We start from the raw sequence: 20,572 nt of genomic DNA, 5'->3' as shown, positions 1-20,572 counted from the left end.
GACAGAGAGAGGAGGTAGAAAAAATAAAAAGACATTATTTCAAATATAATATTCATATCAGTTTACATGATGGCAGTAAATGTAAAGCTATATCAGAAATCAGCAGCGACCAGCTGTGTAATAAAGCCATTCTGCAATGTGTTCTATCCTCTTAATGGAAGTCCTATCATTTGTACCTGCACTAAACAGCCCCTACGTCTCTGGCTTGCTTTAGCTGGAGGCTAAAGCTATGCTATCAGCACTGCACAGTGAATGAGGACAGTATTAAGCTGAGGATATGGGAGGCAGTTGTACAGATTATGTGCAAACACACACACACACGGCCACCTCACAGGTGTCACATATGAGAGTAAACCCCAGCTAAACTGGTGTGAGTAAACTTATTATCGTGACGCTCTTCGGCCATAATGTGCTGCAAGGTAATGAGTTTCTTAACTGCCTACTACTGCTGACTGTTTTTTTTTTCTCTTTTCCCAAACACCCGGCACCACACTCAGACTTTTTACAGCACAGTAAACAGCCTGCTGCCTTGGCATGGTTGGTGGGATGCTGATAAACCATCAGTTAGAAGATATTGAGTGATGATATTATAGTGCGAGAGCCAGACAGAAACAGAGACAGAGACAGCGAGGCAGAGAATGAAAGACTATTGTAAGGATTTCATGGTGCGTTGTGAACCGTTTTGGTACCTTGGGTAGAGTATAAATCAGTGAATACTGCTGCTTGCTGAAAAAGCTGTGTCTCAGGGTTTGGTAATTGGTTTTTGTAGAGCCTAAATGTCTGGATATCAACCCCTGGGCTGCTTTTGCTCTGTTTCCATTCTCTTTATTTTAATTTTTTTTATAGTCATGTATTAGCTAGGCATGCCATACTGCATATTTATTTACTGTTGCTGCAGTTACACTCAGAAATGCCATCAGTTCACAGGTCACTGACTGTATACAAAGTGTCTGTACAGCTTTTTTTTACGTTTGATTTGGTAGTTTTACCTATATGCCCATGGATTGTCAATCCTTAGCATATGCTTGTATATGATAGGATAGATGAGTGTGTCAGTGTTCAGGGTATATAAGACAGTCTAGTCCTTGGTAATGTCAAAAAATGTCAAACAAAATAAATTTGTCACACTTATTGTTTTCCTATTACTTACTGCATTTATCACATTTATACATTTTGGCAGCACAGATTCAATCATGTGATACAAACAGTAAGCATAATTGTGCCACCGAGACAGTGAGTTACAGCTACACCATAAAAAATAATGTTGAACTAGAAAAGTGCATTCAGTAGAGTGCGGCTCTCAACCAGGCAACCCGAAAAGAACACTTGTATATATAGTAAACCCCTTTGTAATCACCAACATTTTGATTACTAACTGTAATTTAATTACATGGACTGTGCATGGTTATTCATTCTTGACTTCATGGTCTTGATTCCTTTTCTCCATCTGCATAATATCTTATTTTTAACTCTAATATGTTTCTCAGCTTGATTAAGACATCTGTGATGTATTTCATTGGTTTTTGCTTAAATACTACTTATCTAGTTCTCCAGGATCGTTAGAAAACTGATGTTTTCTGTCATTATTGCAGGGTGGAAAAGTGTGTTGTAGTTCGAAATGAGCTCAGCACAGGAGGCCAAACAGGTGGCTCACTGACTGACTCGCAGGCTGCTAAAGAGAACAGCCTCTGGACTGCAGTAAAAGGACCTTTTCTCTCCATTTTCTCAATGGTTCTGGTGCAGACAATTGTGACAGTGAGGCAGAGACAAAGTGTGTGAAGCAGAGCGAGGGCTGTGGTGAACCGGCAGTAACCAAACCCCAGCTGGAGGAAACCACAGGCAAATGAGCTGCAGTAAGTGAGCGGCAGCCACAACAGTTTTCGCACTCTCACACACAAACACACAGTTTGACATAATAGGAAGTTAAACTGTGGGTTTGTGGTTGTACTGCAGCTACAGCTCGCATTGAAGCCAAACTCTACCACAGAAAGCTTGATGCTGTACAGATTATTTGAGATCTCTCCGTTGACAGTGTGTTGCTGCACATAAAGCCAAGAGAACGGAGGGAAGGGGAGCACTAAAGGTTTATCGCACTAATGGATGCAACCCATATGTTTTGAGTCTGCCTAAAAGCCCAGGAAAGTGATTGAAAAGCTGTTTGACATCTGCTATGCTGTTTGCTGCCACTGCTCTGCTGCTCTCTGAGGCCTAGCACCACGATGATCACTTTCATTATGAGTGAAGCTCCTTCAAGTGATTCATCTCGTCCCAACAGCCTGATCCTGTCACTGGTTGTCCTCTGAAATACAGCTTGATTTCCTGTCTTGTTTTACAGAAGTCATCCCTGTTCACCTCTCTGTCATCCTCTCCTTTTCCCTTTCTGAGCTATTTGAACTAATTTGTTCACACCCTTTAAATCTCAGCCTTGAATGACAGATTGAGGCAGTGGTTGACAAGCAGCTCTGTGAGGTAAAATTACTGCTTTTGTCAAGGACTCTGGTGGCTTTGTAGAGATAAATATTTGCTTTTTTCTCCATTGGAAAAGGATGTCTGATGGCAAATACTTAAACTGATAGTGATTTTTTTTTTTTTACATTGGCCTTTTTTAGGTAGCTAGAATATGTTTACATTGTTTAGCTTCCTACCACAGTATCACTGCCTCTCAACTGACATCAGTAATTAATTTTAATTCATTTGAACACTCATTAAATCAAAGCACAGGATTTGGACATTTCAAAGTTTGAACACTGACTCATGTAGACTGTACACAGCAGGGTTGAATGTTTCCCTCAGATTTTAAAAATATTTCTCTGTAGGAGTTCATTAAGATCCCCAGGACAATCAGCATTTTTCACAATAAAATCAGTTAAACATGAAATGTAATATTCATCAGATCACTGGTAATAGCGTTTAGTAACACAACAATTCCTCTCAAATGTACACAGTGTCATTCATACAGAATGACTGGATCCTCTATACATCCAAGTGGTTACATGTTATTGCATGCGATGACAGCAAAGGAAAATCCCTTACATGCAGCCATGCGTGGCTCTCTCCATGTTCTAAGGCACAGGAGGGCTGTTGTTGGCTGTAAAGTTGCACTCGATGCTCTGCCTGCTCTGGGTGGAGGCTTGCATGGCTGATTTAGTCACATGTTTAACCACCTGCATTTTGTTTAGTTGTTTTGCTCCCCACTGATCCTACAATATGTCTTCTACACTTCCTGAATATGTTTACACTGTGGCTGGTGTTATTCTATATTTTTCTTAATGTCAACAAATCACCTGAATAGACAAAAATCAACAGTCAGCTGATCCTACTAACAAGTGTTGTGGGTGTATCCAAAGTCTGTTGCATCTTATTCCTCTGTGTCACAGACATATTGTTGGTTTTAGGCAAGCTTTGTTGACAATAAAAAATATAAAATAACACCAGACTTATCCTTCAAGTAAAGGATCCGAATGCTTGTTTCAACAATTTATCGCTTTAAATGCCAGGACAGTTTTCCCACACAAGCGCCTGGAGGTGTAGCACAGTTCAGCCAAAAAAAAAAAAAAAGATGTTCAAAAGGTAATGAACTCTTCAGTCAGCCGGTCTGTTTGGCTTTCTACGAGCCACAATCAGTACAGATCAGTACAGCAGGGAGTCTGTCTGGTAAACACAAGTGGCTGATATGCATCTCACTCAATAACCTTATCTTTATAGGCTGGATGCTGGTATATCTGCTACTACAAGTTTTAAACCACCTCCCTACATGTTTCTGCTCATGAACTTACTTTTTCTTAAGTCTTTTTAATTTGATTGTTATTATGTCTACATTATGTGTTGCATTATATCTTTATTATTCACTTGTTTTCTGTGCGGTATGGCCGTTGAATTCTTTCTTTATTCCTTCCTTTCCTTCTTAATGAACAACTAACACCTCATGAGACTGGCTTTTTCTGCAGGTTGTGCATCGGGCCACAACATACAGACTGTGAAAGACTGGAGGCTGCTGGCAGAAGTGGTCAGTCAAATATGGATGCCACCGAAATCTGTGATTTCATCAGCTTAAATAAAGAAAATCTCAAAGGCACACCATGGATGAATTATTTCACAGTTAAATTTGAGGTCAAACCTGTGTGGAGCTTGTTTGATCAACTACTGTTGACCAGACGGTCTGTTGATTTATAATGGCGTCGTTTACATTAAACTGTGGCAGAAAATGCATTTGTACCAGTGTTAAATCCTACAGTCTCAGATGAGTGTCCCTTTTGTTCTGTAAGGGAGACTATATTTCATTGTTTTGTACAACGTTCTAGATTAATGTCCTTATTTAGAGCACTTAGAACTTTACTGGCATCTTTTGGTGAGCGATTTACTGAACAGATGTTCACATTTGTTTTCTCGTACAGTAAAATGAAAGAAGAGGAAAGGTCAACTGCTGAATTCCTGTTCAGCTAAGCAAAGTTGCCAATTTATTTAAATAAGAAATAAAAAATAGATAGAGGACAGGGTTGTGATTGTTTATTAGTTTTTGGTCAGAGAATGTGTGTTGTTAGAATTTAAATATTATGCTAAAATGGATGATTTGGATGTTTTTCAAAAGGTGTGGGTTTGTGAAGGCATTTATTTTTTAAAAGGGCTTGGAAGTCACTTTTGCATCACAATCACTTTTTAGCTATTTTATTTAATTTTATTTATTTTCTTTCTTTCTTTCTCTTATTTATTCTTAACCTCTCTTAAAAACACTTTGGTCAACATTTGTTTGTAATGTGCTGTATAAATAAACTGATTTGACAAGAGAGCAGATCTTTGCACATGCATTGTGTACACACACATCAATGAGTCCAGCGGAGTCCAGGTGAAACCTCGGGTTTTTAGCTAATGCATCTAACCTCATTTTATGTGAAAAAAGGAACAGCTAAAACTACATTAAGGCCAATGTTTCAACCTCAGTGAATACCTGCATCGCAGCAGAAAAGGAAAATGGCCCACTCAGCAGAGCTTCATGGCTGCAGGGACCAGAAATTGAACCGAGGCTGCCAGGATTATCCATACATATTTTTATACTGCACAACAATACGCCAGCAAAAGCAACAGCTTTGGCCCAAAACAGTCACATTCAGAGGCAGCCTGAGTCAGCAACACCTACACTAAACAATGAAACAACACCACAGGTTCAATAGGTGGCACAAAAATCCAGGTGTTAGATTTGAGCTATTGTACAGAAGTGCACAGTTCACCTGAATATAATGACCATCTGAGAGATAAAATGTGATCGCTGTAGTATTTTTTGACTTGAAGCGTGACTTGACCTATTTTCACAGTGCTTCTAATCAAATGTAAATGGGCCCTAAGTGAGAGAAACCAAACAGAGTGAAAATAGTGGGTTCAATTTAAAGAATATCTGTGAAAGGAATGATAAAAAACCGCTGGTACACAAGCTGGTACAGATTCTGTCAAACTGTATTCAGCTCAGGCCCAGGCTTCCACTGGGGGCTCGCAGTTCATTTCAAGGTAGATTTGATGTCAGCAAGTTGATACGACAGGAAGAGAACGTAAAATCAGAGATATTGTACAGTTATGTGACCTGCTTTACTTGGCTGCCCAGCATATCATTTCTCACCCACGTCGAGTCTGATCTCAGCAGGAGTCAGTCACGTATTTTTCATGGATAGGAGGTTTATTAGGAGTCCTATGAAGAGGTGTGCTGCGTCCACATGGCAGGTTGCACATACTATGTAGGTGTCCCAGTGAGTTTGAAATGCATGAAAAAGTTTAATGGCACTGAGTGACCATAAGGCTCATTAGGACTGCAGTTAATGAGTACTTAGCCTGGTAATTAGACTGAATTGCCATGTTACAGTTACCTTATTTCTGCTTGAAAAAGGTAGGTTATTATTATGTTTTGCTTTAACCAGTCATGTATGAATCACCTCATTAACTTAATTTTCATTTCCCACGAAGCCTGATATACAAGGAACAATTACTTTAAAGGGATAGTCTGGATTATTTGAAGAGGGGTGGTATGAGGTACTCGTCCATAGTCAGTGTATCACCTAGATGGTAGATGGTAGTCAGCACACCCCTAGTTTAAAGAAGCAGCAGGAGTACCAGTGTAGGAAGCTGAGCAATATACTGCTGTGGAGTGGGTCAGCAGCAAAAACTATTTTAGCCACCTAAAAGAAACAATATGACTTTAAGTGTACACTCTATTTAGTGTCTGTCAGACTGCATTTTTCAAGTGGGAAACCAAATAATGCTATCTACAAACTAACCAGAGTCATTTGGCAAAAACAGTAATTTTACCTTGGAGAACATTGTCAGTCAACCGCTACCTTGATTGGTTAGTGTGTTTGTGTTACTGTACGTATGACTTAAGTGCTTTAAAAGTTTAGTTTGGATCCACTGAAGTCACACACCACGAACAAACTGAACAGATCATGGCAGCGATAGATCAGTAACTTCAGTGTTCTGTGATGTAAAATTATGTTGAACAAGAGAAAAGAGATATTTGGCTTATATAACAGTGGTTTTCCTGTTAAAAAAAAGGCTGTCTGACAGCAAAGTGGAGAAAATATTCTAAATATAGTGTACACTAAACTGATATTGATTTTTTTGGGTGGTCCTTTTTTAGATGGCTAAACTATGTTTTTCTGTTGACTCTGTCCACAGCAGTACATCGCTTAATTTCCTACTTCTGCACTCCTGCTGCTGCTTCTCTAAACTGGGGACGTGTTGACTGTCATCTATTGAAGGTAATATACTGACTATTGAAAATTATCCAATAAAGATACTTTATTGTGACCAAGTACAATTATTAAGTCAGATTCAGGCTCTGCATTTAACCAGTCCTAGTATTAGGAGCAGTGGGCTGCTGCCATGCAGCGCCGGGGACCAACTCTATTTCTAAGCTAGCATCTTGGTCAGGGGTACTGACGGGAAAATTGACCTAATATACATGTTTTTGATGGTTGGGGAAACTGGAGCACCTGGAGGAGACCCACACAGGCACAGGGAAAACATGCAGACTCCACACAGAAAGGCTCCGTATTTAAACATTAACTGTGTCTACACGTTTTTTACCAGCTTTTTATACCACTTTCGAGCGTGGCTGTTAGGAGGAGCTATAAACAGTGTCAATCTCACCCACACTTTTTGGATATAAAGATGACACTCCCTTTCTTAATCCTGCCTAGAAGCTCTGACAATTCAGTCTGTTACACTGTCATTTTTTCCCCTCAATTTATCATATCAAAATGTCCTTCACAAGTTTTCAGAGCCAAAGCCGACTTCTTTAAAATGATTACTTTGCCAGACCAACAGTTTAAACGCAAAGATATTTAATTCTTAATGATATATTTTTTAAAAAGCCAGCAAATTCTCATATTTTAGAAGATTGAATCAGCAAATGTTTGCCAGCTTTGCTCCATAAATGAATGAAAGATCAATAATTTATCATAATTGTGTCAAATATTTCATGTCAATATTCTTATCAATTTATGGACCAATTGCTTCAGAACTCCTCTTTATCGCACCCCCAACCTCTCAGATATGAGACCCTATAAGAACTAGTGAAGTGGAGGGGTCAGTGAAGTCACCCAGAAATAGACAAGGAGGCTCATAATTAGTTAGTAATGGCAGGTTAGACACCTCAGCAGGAGAATCTTGCTGTGCTCTGAGCCCACGACAGAAGGACCCTGCCAATAAGGGCCTGGAGTTAATTAAAAGCCCTGGCCGTGCTCGGAGGTCTTAAGTGTCCTTATTCTGATGGAATGCTAAAACCTCCACTACATAACTGCTCGACAGGCTCCGATGGCTGCTGCACCTCTCAATAAAATTACAGCTGAATTATTTCCTTCCTTTTCCCCTTCCTCTCCCTCCTCTCCCTCTCCGAAGTAGGACTACAGTGATTAATTCTATTGCTAATTTATCTGTTGTGTGCTATTTTGTGTTCAATTTATTATTATTATTATAGTTTTTTTTTTTTTTTGACTGATTTATTACAGTGGCACTCTGCCAGTTTTACCCATCAAAATCAGTATGCCATTCATGAGAAGCACTACTCAGATAGTGAAAACAGTTTTTAAAACAGTTAAAAAACATTTTTTTTAACAGAAACAAACTGGGAATGAGGGGAATGAAAACATCAGTGTTTATCAGGCAGAATCAGTATAAAAAGACATGCTACTGATTTCTATTGTAATGTGCAGGATCCAGTGTTTTTGACATTCATTTAAAGGTCTGATACTACATTTCAGGTTCTGATTTTGCTTTATAACTAGTTCTTTAATAGTTTGGTTGTAAAATGTCCAACTAAAACCTCAAAGATCTTTTACAGTTAACTACAAAACAGCGAACCAGCAAATCCTCACATTTGAGAAGCCAAATAACTTTTGCATTTTGCTTGAATTACTTGAAATATTGATTAAGTTCCCATTAAGTATAAATTGGTGTGTTTTTATCTCATATGTAGTGTGCTATAAGTAAAAAAGCTATAAAAGTTCTTTTGTAGGTATTTTCGGGTATTTTTACTGGTATGTAGTCATTTACTAGAAATTAAACTATGAACTCAGGGGTGTACAGTAAATTTTATTTGCTCATGACACCACTGGAGCATGGAAGGAGAATACATCCATCCACTGGAGCAGAGTGTGTCTGAGGGCTGAGCCTGACTGTACAAAGGCACAACTTTATAACTTTATTCACTGATTTGGGTGAAACTAGATCATATTTTATGTCGAAAATATTTCCTGGTTTTCCTGTTGATTAATTGTTTCTCGCGTCATGAAGCGGAGGTTTGGTGGAGGCAAAACTATTTCCTAAACATGTTAACTAACATTAGCTATCAAATTTTATTGGCTTGTTTTTTAAAGATGGCTGAAGAAAATCTGAGTTTTTCTGAACATGTATGGTCGCTGACTCCCCAGGGCTGCGAGTGAAACTTGAAAAAGTTCACATTAACCAATGGGAGCAGACTGGCTGACCTGTACACGCCCACTCAATGGATGGACCATCTTTCTACAATTGCAGTTGGGTTGGATTAGATTAGTATATCAATGACTGGTGGTGGTTGTTTTTGGATGATTTTTTTCATTTTATTTGAATAATTTAATGGTCTGCAGAATGACAGGCACTGCTCTGCACTGACGCAAGACAATGAGTGAAAGGATATCAGCCAGTCAGACTATTTTAACATCTAACACCATGAATTAAGGATTTATTTAACACAAACCAGAGATGGCAATTGTTGGAGCAGTGGAAAGACTGGACAAAACAGTTCTGGTGAGGTTTATTACGTCTGTGTCTGGTGAAGCCAGTTTCACAGAGTTAACAGGCCACTTAAAGTTCATCTCAGTTTGGTAGGTGAGAGAAACTTAAATTCAGAAGGTGATTGGCTGTAATTTTCTGTTTAATAATGTAAATAGGTGTGAGAATATTATTTTGAGTTCATTTAGTTTATTTTCTCATGGCTCACACATCTCACAGCTTTCATAGTTGTTCTGAGGTTTTTTTGACTGGCAGAGACAGCTGGTCTGACATAAAACTTAAATTCTGAGCCATTACTTCTTCGATTATGGCACCCAACAACACAGGAAGGATGAAATTTCAGCTTGATTATGGGGCCTCTGTGTTTGCCACCAGTCTTTCCTTCGTTTTGCCTTCAGCTAACACTGTGAAATAATCATGACATCGGCTCAAAGAATGGTCTATGGAATATCACAGGATATGTCATAAGGGTAACACAGAGTGGGAGGAGGTCAGTGTACAGTGTTGAGACCTGGCCCAGATTGTGAGCAGACAGAGGGGATAAGTACTCTGTTCCAACTCTTTCTGCTCTGTTTTACAGCCCCAAACTCCTGGGAGCAGCTGTGAGCCTGTTCAATTTAGGCCAGACAGATGGAGACAGTGTTTGTGGTGATTGCATTAACATATCCAACCCCGACGAGGGAGGCGGTTTTTGGAGGGAGGACCGATGAGTTGCTTCAGAAAGGAAGGGCAAGGAAGAAGGAGACAAAGGACGATGGACAAAAGATTAGAGCTCAGTAATTTTTCTCATTACCTTGTCGCATTTCCTTCCCCTCTCTCTCTCCCTCTCTCTTTATCCCCCTGGCTACTCTTTTCTTTAGTCTCTTTACCATCCCTAACACTCTCGCTAAAGATGGCTGCATGCTGAGGGAAAGCAGCCATGTGGTGGCAAACACCGGCAGTTTAACAGGTGAGGGAGCAGAAGGTGAGAGGCAGGATTCAGCGTCTCCCCTGACAGAACCCAGAATACATCTGAATACCAACAACCTCACCCAGGTTCTGCTCACACACACACACACACACACACACACACACACACACACACACACACACACACACACACACACACACGGTACAGTCCAAGACAATGCTTGGACTAAAGTCAGACTCGAGTCACAGATCTGAAGACTTTAAAGTCAACTTGCCAAATTTAAAAAGATATGTGAACATGTGCTTGGATTGCAGCTCGTCTCTGGAGAGAATCACATGGAGAAAATCAAATATGCTTGATATTTGCACCATCTCTCAGTTCAATGGCATTTCAGCATTTAGTGGTAGATTAAATCTGCTGCTTGGCCATTATCTGAAGTGCTTTATCTGTATATTTTTTCACTTGGTAAGTAACCACAATGAAATACAGACTAAAGTAAAATTATTTCTGTTTCCATTGAAGTTTGCCTCATGCTCCTTTTTCTTTCTGTCACTTATCATAGCGAGACTTTTGTTTCTGTTTTGTGGGGATAAAGAGGAAGAGACTGTGCCTAGACCAAAAACTGCATGATTTGTGAACTGGCACGTGACTCCACAAACTGCTTTTCTTAATGTGCAACCCTATATCTTAACTGCCTTTCCAGAATACTGATAAGGTACGGAGAGCAATTTTGTTTATCAGGTGTGCTACAGATTCAGTTAAATCCACATGTAATGTATGTTGGTCCTAACTCCACTGTTATTACCAGCCCCGACAGTGTGGCTGGTATTGTTCAGTGTTACCATGGCCAAATGCGGTGTGGTGTGTGTGAGAGACCTACTGTGGTTTTGAGTATTTTGCCAAATTTTTATATTTCTGTGTGTTTGTCGGTGGACAGATCTTGCCAATATGATAATGTCACACAATGCAGAAGTGCCAAAATCTGTAGTTCTTTGAATAGCCACTTGAAGCTGACTTCAAAAGCAAAAAAAAATGGCTTTGGACTCTATAACTGATTTCCCATCATGACAAATGTACGTGGGGGCAGAATTTTTATGTAACTCACCATAATAAATTATCTTAATGCTTAAAGTTATGCATAATCAGGGGAGTGTCTGCTTTGACTGAAAGGTGGGTTCAGTCACAGGTGGCTAGCTGCTAAGTAGTCGCTTCATTTGGCCACCTCACCTCCACCTATGCTCCACTGCTCTGCCAATTATTTGATTGGACTTAGCAGAGTCAGGCACTGCCAAGATTGAAGCCACCACACCGTGAGCTTCAAAGTGTCTCTTCAGAAACCTCTGGGTGACATCACGAATGCTCCATCCACTAATTATCATACTGTCTGTGGTCGCAATTGTGCAAGATGCAGTCACACAACTTTACAGGAGTGTATTTGAGATTAAAATAAAGGCCGGTCCGACGCATGAGCGCTGAGTGCTCATGTAATAATGTTGCAGCTGGTGTGACCTCTTCACATGATGAGGTTTACAATGGTCTCTAGTTGATCTCTTTTCTTAGAATGAAAGCATATGAGAATATTTACCAAAATCTTGAACTATTCCTTTACAGAGGTCCTACTGTCTGTAAGACTTAGTATAACCTGGCTGAGCTAATATAAAACAATCTCTTGACAAATTACTTCAATTTCACTAAAACCTTTCCTGTTTCACTGTTGCCTAATGATGGTCCTTTGTGTAACATTAGCATAATAGAAAATTCTCTGCTATGATAAGTGCAGACTTTCCCATGATGAGAAGTTGCATGTTAGAATTTCAAGCACTTTCAAGCAGTTCATCCAAAAGCCAAATACTTTTTAAACCTGGAAAACACCACATTAAAAATTGTAAAAAGTGTTTTCAAGGATTTCCAGCACCTGTATGAACCCTTAGTCTTTTTTTAATTGCCTCTGGCGCCCTGCTAATGGACTCTAGAGGCTGCAGTGTTCATTAAACTGTACACTACAAAAGCTGTTATTATGTGTTAATTTGCTATTTGTCTCAGACCAAAGAGTTAACCTACTTAAGCAGAAAATTTAACCTGATAGAAGGTCATGAGTTCACCAAAATCATTAGAAATATTCCTTAACTTAAGGGACAGCAACTACTTTTACAGATTAACATTGTGATCTGTAATTATTAATATCAGTATAATTGTTGATTATTATGGTGTTGAAGAGCTGGCCGGTGAAACTCATGGACAGACGCTGCCACCTTTGGTTCAGGCAAAAATATGATGCAATTACACTTTTACTAATAAAAAGCACAACAAGAGCTCTGATATACACACTTTGGCTCTGAGTGTTTCCTCTCTGTAATGAAGTATGCAACACCCCCACCTGGAGCAGTCGAACACCAGAGGGAGTGTGAGTCAGTCTGCATATCCAGCTTAACTGCATGCAACCACACTGATCATTAGCAGCAGCAGGGAGGCTCTAAACTCTGGAAAACAGCTTCTCTGTGCATAGGTGGGAAACTGTTGGAGTAGCAAACTTTATGAAGTGATGAAATCTGAGGGCTAAATGATAAGAGGTTGGAGTTGAAGTGTTTTGGTGTGTGTGTGTCACTGTTCCCCCATTAATATTCTTGTTGGTGTTGAAAGGGCTCTTCAGCACAGCTGCAGCTTGTTTTCTGGGGGTTGTTCATCTTTTCTATTCAACAGCGAGGACAATGTTGAGGACTAATGCATGGAAAAGGGTTACATTACAGACACTTAATGCCTTGTTCTCTGTTTGACCTGTGTGGTGTACAAGCAAAAGCTTGTATTTGTTCATTTGTGTAGATTCTTTGTCACTATCAACACATAACAAAGGCTAAATGACAGATTCAAGATGAACTGTTCTAAAAATAAACCCACCTCATCACCTAATTTGTTTTCATCATCCTCACACACTGAGCTAATTTAGATGATAAATGTCCGAAAAATGTCCAAACTGTTTCTAGCTCATTGAATTCCGTCTGTTATATTCTGCTGAATTTGAATTATAGCTGAATATAAACACTGCATCAGGTTACCACTGTTATTCACGCTTATTGAGATTAATTATCTGATCAAAGCCCCTTAAGGAAGTATGCAATTACAAATTTGGTGACTATGAAGGAAATAATGAGTTTCAAGTGTACAGTATAACAGTGTATAATACTGCTCCCAGAGGAGTAATAATAACAATGACAGTCAAGATTTTTAAGTTATACTTTTAAATAATGAACAAAGTGTTGGCTTGTCTTTAGCATGTGTAAATGTGTCTGTCAGGTACAGTAAAATGTGGAGGGATCTGTACTAGGGTTGATTACCGGGAACTGAAATCCCTGTACTACCAGGAATTTGAATCAAAACCTCCTCCTTTTTCCAAAGAAAAATACTTGCTGAAACCCAGAGGTATTAGCAAGGCTAATTATTTTTCAGAGTAAGTATGAATAAAGCGGGCCGCAAAATTGATAAACAAAATGCAGGTGGTTCAACAAATGACGGAATAAGGCACACAAGCCTCCATCCAGAGCAGGAGGGGCATCGACTTAACAGCCAACAACAACCCTCCTGTGCCTCAAAGCATGGACAGAGAATACACACGGCTGCGTGTAAGAGATTTTCTATACACAGGTCACTGCTATAAAGATGGTCACATATGCCTCCATATCTGCATAACAACCTGGATGTATGAAAACTTGTAAGAGGCTAGAGGATCAATTCATTCTGTGTGGATGAGAATGTATACATGTGAGAGGAATGTTGTTTTACTAAAAGATATTACATCATTATTTTGATTTTATGTTTTTTTTATTTTGAGAAATGCTGATTTTCCTGGGAAAAGTAATGAACTCCTACAGAGAAATATTTTTAAAATTTAAAGGAGGGAACATTCAAACCTACTGTGTATAGTCAACATGAGTGAATGAAGTGAAGTTAATAGCACTAAGTAAAAGTAGATCATTTATGTTTAAAATTCCCTGAGCAACATCAGGAAACTGACACGTGTCCATATGCAATCACTCACACATTGGTCGTGAAGATGCCGTAGATGAGGTCTTGCTCAGGCAGGTAGAAGGTGCTCTGTAGCTCGTTGTAGTAGAAGGGGATCTCGCCTGAGCGGGAGCAGTTGAGCCTTGCCTTCATGAACGTGGTCCAGGTGTCCTCCAAGAGAAATCGGCCACCTATGTCGTTCTTGCAGACCCGCGCCACTCGTGAATAGACCGTCTTGCCGCAGTCGTGCTCCACTGCGTTCTCCCTCAGGAAGAAGAAGGTGAAGAGGCCGATGTCATAGGCTGAGATGAAGTGGGGCTCTGCCGGGAGGAAGGAGGGGAAAGAGGATCATTATAAAGTGACTCCCAGGAAAGAAAAATATTTGCAACATTTATCTTCTAGATGTTCCTTTGACCTTTCCACTCCTTATTATTGATTGCAATAACAACTTCAAAATTCTACTGTTGCACTCCTACTTAAGATGTTCTGGAAAAGAGCCTCAAAGTCAAATGTGTAAATGAGAGGAGAAGGTGCAGAGGCAGGAGGAGGGGAGTAGAGAAAAAATGGCTACTAATAAATCCGTCTGATGTTTTGATGGTAAATCCATGGAGCTATGTCTGTTTAACTGGATGCTTGTGCTGCTTTTATTGCCCTGGGTGACACAGCAAATGATTAATGGCCGTCCCTGTTGGGTGGGTTATCACGTAAAGCAGACTGAATAACTGTTTGAGAGGGACGTTACTGTCATCCTTTGTAAACACACTTATCACAGAATACTAATTCATTGCTGTAAGCATGCAGTGAGCTTAAACTTCCATGCAGTCTTGCATGCAGCACATTGAGGCTGATTAAACATCTGCATTTCTGGAGGTTTAACATCAAAGTCTTTGTAACGGTTCAAAGGATCAGTTCACCCTAATTCTTCAAATCAGTACTTCTTCTTAATTTGCAGTATTTAATCCTGCAGACAGCTTTGGCTTGAAGACAGTTTTTCTGTTTGATATTTCTGTAGACAATTCTATACAATTGAAGTGAGTAGAACTTGTGTGGTGTTCATAGGATTTAAAAATCACATTTGAGAAACTCAATGGCAGCGTGTCTTTCCAAAAACGATGTCCTGGCTGCTCTGGATAATACATAGACCACTGCATAAACAGTTTTCATTGAAGTATGTGTTTAAGTAGTATTTAGAAAATATTTAGTAAGCAACTAAGTAGTAGATATATTTCAGATCTATCTATCTATCTGTATGAATAGTATGTCCATTAAAACACCTTTAAAATGACACAGTATTCAGCAGGGATCCAGCCGAATATGAATACATTATTTGGGAAAGCACAAATAATTCCACAAAAAGACATTATTATGCATTCTTATAACTTCTCTCTGAAGTTGCTCATTTTTACTCTGAAAAAGGTCAGCTCTATGATTAACTCTGCATGGCTATAAAAGATTGCATCTACTTTAATCAATCACTGATTTAATGCACCAATGTTATTCACTTCAACTGAGGGATATTTTATAGACCCGTATATCTTTCCTGTTAAGTTTCTATTTCCAATGAGAAACAGAATCTTTTGATTTATAAGACATCTTTTTTCAGTTTCTGATTTTTCAATACCCCCCCCAGTTAAAGGAGAAAAAAGTCATTTGCTAAAATATGAGTACTGCAATCTAAATAGTGAATCGGAGCCATAAGTGGCATAGCAAATTGTTTGAACCCCTATTTAATAATCGATCAATGGCTGAAGCAAGTTGTTTCCTTCTGCCCCCTCCTCCCCAGACTCAGATGTCCAGCAGGATGCCTGCAGGGACACTAGACAGGAGTGCAAGATGAGCACATTATATATGCACATTGACAAGTGACAGTGAGTCCCAGACTATGAGTTGATCAGCTGGTTATAACTGTCAATAATTTGTCTGTTGATGTAAAGCGAAGCATGTTATCCTGCTTATAAGTGAACTGAAAATACACACTCTGCAGTTGTAGTTCACTGGCTGCCTGCCTTACAGCCTGCCAGACTCCATTAACATAATGCTCAATTTAATGCTTACACATCTATTCCTTCTAAAAGATTACTGATGATTTCTTACGACTCATAACACACCAACTCATTCTGCAAACATTGTGCAACTCTAATAAATGTGAAAGGGGCAAAAAAAAAAAAAAAAAAAAAAAAAAAAAAAAAAAAAAAAAACTCCTCCAGTTATTCTGGCCTAGAATGGAAATTTCAGAGGAGAACATACTGGCTGTAGTTTTGTTTTTGGAAGAGCCATTATTTCAATTTAGCATGTTTCCTTAATCTCTTATGAGACACCATAGTTGCTTTATGATTTAGTACAGCTAATATATTACATATTTCTCCCTTAAAGGGGAGGCGGTGGTGGTGAGCTTCAGACAGTTCATAAATGGTTAGTTTACCTAAAAATAAAAAGAAAGGTTGAGACAGATGAAAAGTACAGTACAATAATGTGGTGATATACACAAATCAACAAATCAACAGTACAACAATATCATTGCACACTTGTCTTATGTTTTTTGCATTTTTGATATTTTTCTACAGTGTTCTAGTATGCTAATTTTTTTTACATTTGCTTCAGTGTATATACGCTTATATACTTCTACATTTTAGTATAGTCTATTCTTGTATATATTTTCTATATTCTCAGATATTCTATAGATATTTGTCTTAATATTTACAGAGTATGCCAAGGATTTTCTTATGCTTTGTAGTCAACTATTTTGACTTTGTTAAATGAAAGGGGTTTATTTCTCTATCTATTTTTGTCTTTTGGTGTTTACATGTATATGTATTGTATACTTACTGTCCACATACTATGTCTTATGATTTGCTGCTGAAACATGAGAATTTCCCAGTTTGCAATCAATAGAGGACTATCTATCTTTCTATCCATCTATTTCTATCTATCGTTCTCTCTCTCTATCTATCAATACATTGCAGAATTAATCGTGCCATTTTTAAAATTATGTTGAAACTTTATAGGTGCAACAATTGCATTGCCAATGAATCTCATGTTAGAAAATAAAACTTTTGTCCAATCCGGTTTTGGTCTTCTACTCAAATACAGATATAGTTGGTTGGTTGTACAGATAGAGTTACTGACAATGAAAAGCAGACATCTTAGAAAAATACAGAACACCACGTTCTACATGTGGTAATAATTTGAGTCCATGTTGGTGTCACGTATCTGTTGAATTTGTAAAATGAAGCTGACATATCAAGAAGCCAGAATTCTATTTCAAATAATATGAAAAAATGAAACGAGGTCAATTATTGTCACTATATGAAACTGTAGATTAATTCTCTCAAATCCCACTTGTTTTATGAACAGAATAATTGCATTTGTGTCACATTTCTGATTTTTAAGCTGTAGGTTGAAACAGAAAATTTTAGAAAAAGAAACATCCACAGTGCTGTTTGTGACTTCATCACTCAGGTTTCGTGTCTACCGTTTTCTACTGCTCTGTTTACCTCTTTCAGGCAAGCACTAGTCGCGTGCAGAAACGATGAAACGGAAAAAATAGTCCTCTGCTGCTGTCGCTTCAGTTTCCCACCGGGACCCATTTATCGCGAGTGATATCACACACTCACACATACTTGCACACAGGCACAAACACGAATGGCAGAATAAAGCTTCATTTGCACACATGCATGCACACCCATAAACAAGAAAACAAGAGAGATGCTGATGTTATAAACACGCACACACACAGTGGGCATGACCTGTTAACAGCTATGATGGAATATGCCTCAGGGACTAGCAAGGCCTTTTACAAGAGAATAAGTTTTTGAAATCTAGCAGGAAGAGACAAATCTACTGTCCACAGAGCCGCAGCAGCCTCCTAATTCCACTTCACATCTATGACAAAAAACAATCCATGGTTTGAACCGAACGCAGGTGAAGGTACATGTGACGTAAAAAGACAATAAGAGACAAGCTGAGATAGTGTTCTAAAGTTTCTGAAACTTAAAAGAACAGTTCATATTATTGAAAGCTGGGTTGTATGAGCTACTTATCTATCAGTACAGTTTGTTACCTACAGTAGATGGTGGTCAGCACGCCCCAGCTTTGGAAAAGCAAAGAGGAAGATCATCATGAAAGCTAAGCAATGTACTGCTGTGGACAGGGTCAGTAACAAATTTTAGTTTTTTATTATTATTATTAAAGACAGCCTTTTCTGATGGGACACGGCTATTATACAAGACAGACCAGCCAGACTCCTGAAGAAAAAACAGTCATTTTATCTGACAAAAAATGAGAGTTGGTGATCTACCGTTGCCTTGATCAGTTAATTCATTCAACTTCTTAAGACACAAGTCACACAATAACACAAACAACCTAACCGATTGAGGCAGTAAAGTCCATCAATTCCTGTGGTCTGTGAAGTAAAATTACTGTTTTTCCTAAGGGTGTCTAGTGGTTTTGGAAAGAGTGATATTCAGCTTAAATATATATACAGACATGGACAAAATTGTTGGTACCCTTTTATTAAAGAAAGAAAACCCCGCAATGGTCACTGAAATAAGTTGAAACTGACAAAAGTAATAATAAATAAAAATTTACTGAAAATTAACTAATGAAAATCAGACATTGTTTTTGAATTGTGGTTCAACAGAGTCATTTTAAAAAACAAACTAGGGCATCCTCAATCTGCACTTATTATCAAAGGCTTAACAAGCAAATGTGTCATTAAGAAGATAGAACAGACAAAGCAGAGTATTGTCATCATCACTATTATTATTATTATTATTATTATTATCATCCATGACACTCAAAGGCACCTTTTAATATTTATATCGGTGACAAAAAAAAAAAAAAATCACTGTAATGTAAACCCCCATTTAGAAGTTAATTGGTGCTAACAAGCGTGCAGATGAACACGTGAATGGTGTCATGCCTGTTGGCTGACTGTCAATTACTGCAACATAGTCTGAAAAGACAATCAGTGTAGTGCGTTAATGCTACTTTACCTCAAGCTAGAGGCCATGTGAAGGAGCTAATTGTGTTTATGCATGTATCAGCCATGTAATGTAAGGGATAATGTGTGTGTGTGTGTGTGTGTGTGTGTGTGTGTGTGTGTGTGTGTGTGTGTGTGTGTGTGTGTGTGTGTGTGTGTGTAGCATGCCTGAGCTGCTTTGTAGATGTACACCAGAGTTTTTCTCTGTTTGCCTACCTGTGTTTATGCATACTGTACGAGTGTCAGGCAAAGGGCAGGTGGAGCTGACAGATTCTGCATAACATTACTGGAGCTGCGTGGGTGCAAATGTGACGGATAGAGTTTTTCCAGCATCCTGCTGAGTGGTAAACAGATTGTTCAATCTGGCAGGCTGGTTGGGTGCTGGAGAAGTGTGGCTGCCATCACTAACATCACATGACGTTTTAGATCAAACACAGTTACAATACAAAGAGCAAGGCTATTTAGTATGCACACAAACACATCCTGCACGAATGTAAAAAGGATACATTACAGTAATTAAAGGGGGAGGGGTGAGGCCTTATAGCTTGGTTATTTCCAAACAGGACAGATAGACTATTTTAATTTAGTCTTTGTTAAAGATCCAGTGTGTAAGATTTTACAGGGCCTTATTGGAAGAATACGGACGGAATGGAATATAACATTCATAAGTATGTTTTCATTAGTATATAATCAGCCAAAAATAAGAATTGGTTACAATTGGTACAAAGGGCATGGGTTCTACAGTGTCTGGGCATGGGTTCTACAGTAGCCCAGAAAAGACAGACCAAACACTGGTTCTAAATACAATCCTGAAGGGCCTTTGGCAACATGTTTGCAATCTGCAATCATGCCACTAAATCATACACACAGGTTCTTTAATTTTGTGCTTTCTTGTTGCACATGCCTCTCTTCTGGATGAGAGTGGGAGGCTAAAAAAAAAAAGACAACAAGAAAGAGCAAGTAAAAATGTCTGACTCAATCTCTTACAAAATATGTTTGTACTAATTAGTTTTGCCAAAATGGTTTTGGAGAAAATGTACTTTCTGCCTCAATTATGTTCAGTGTCAACTAGTTTTTTTTGCACTGCACAGAAGTTACAGTGATTCAAAGCACAGGACTTCAACACTGAAGACTGAGGTTAACAAACATTCTGTGTCCCACGTGTTTCTGGGTTTAGGCGACTTAAATGAATGTAGGAAAACATCATGGTCAGTGTTGACCATCTATCTATCTATCTATCTATCTATCTATCTATCTATCTATCTATCTATCTATATGTATATCTATATGTATATATGTATATATATACACATGTATATATATAACAATGAAATGTTCAATGTCGTGCCTCATAAACAGACTCATAATATTCCCTGATAATGGAGTGTGACACAAGAGACAAACAAACAGCCAATCATTTAACAGGTGTG

The 20,572-nt window shown here is 38.6% G+C and overlaps 1 protein-coding gene across 5 annotated transcripts in view; it reads right to left on the bottom strand.

Annotated features, from left to right (window-relative positions):
* sema5ba (sema domain, seven thrombospondin repeats (type 1 and type 1-like), transmembrane domain (TM) and short cytoplasmic domain, (semaphorin) 5Ba) overlaps positions 1-20,572 on the bottom strand; it is a 233,363-nt gene that overhangs the window by 47,703 nt on the left and 165,088 nt on the right. For all 5 annotated transcript variants that reach the window (XM_084724799.1, XM_084724802.1, XM_084724798.1 and 2 more), the window contains one exon: positions 14,196-14,481. In XM_084724799.1, the coding sequence (XP_084580925.1) occupies positions 14,196-14,481 (286 nt within the window). The remainder of the gene's footprint in view (positions 1-14,195; positions 14,482-20,572) is intronic.

Source organism: Lutjanus erythropterus, chromosome 8 (assembly GCF_056507025.1).
Source record: "Lutjanus erythropterus isolate fLutEry1 chromosome 8, fLutEry1.hap2, whole genome shotgun sequence".
Lineage (NCBI taxonomy): Eukaryota > Metazoa > Chordata > Actinopteri > Lutjaniformes > Lutjanidae > Lutjanus > Lutjanus erythropterus.
Note: the sequence above shows the minus strand (reverse complement) of the source record. Positions and strands in the feature narration are given on the sequence as shown.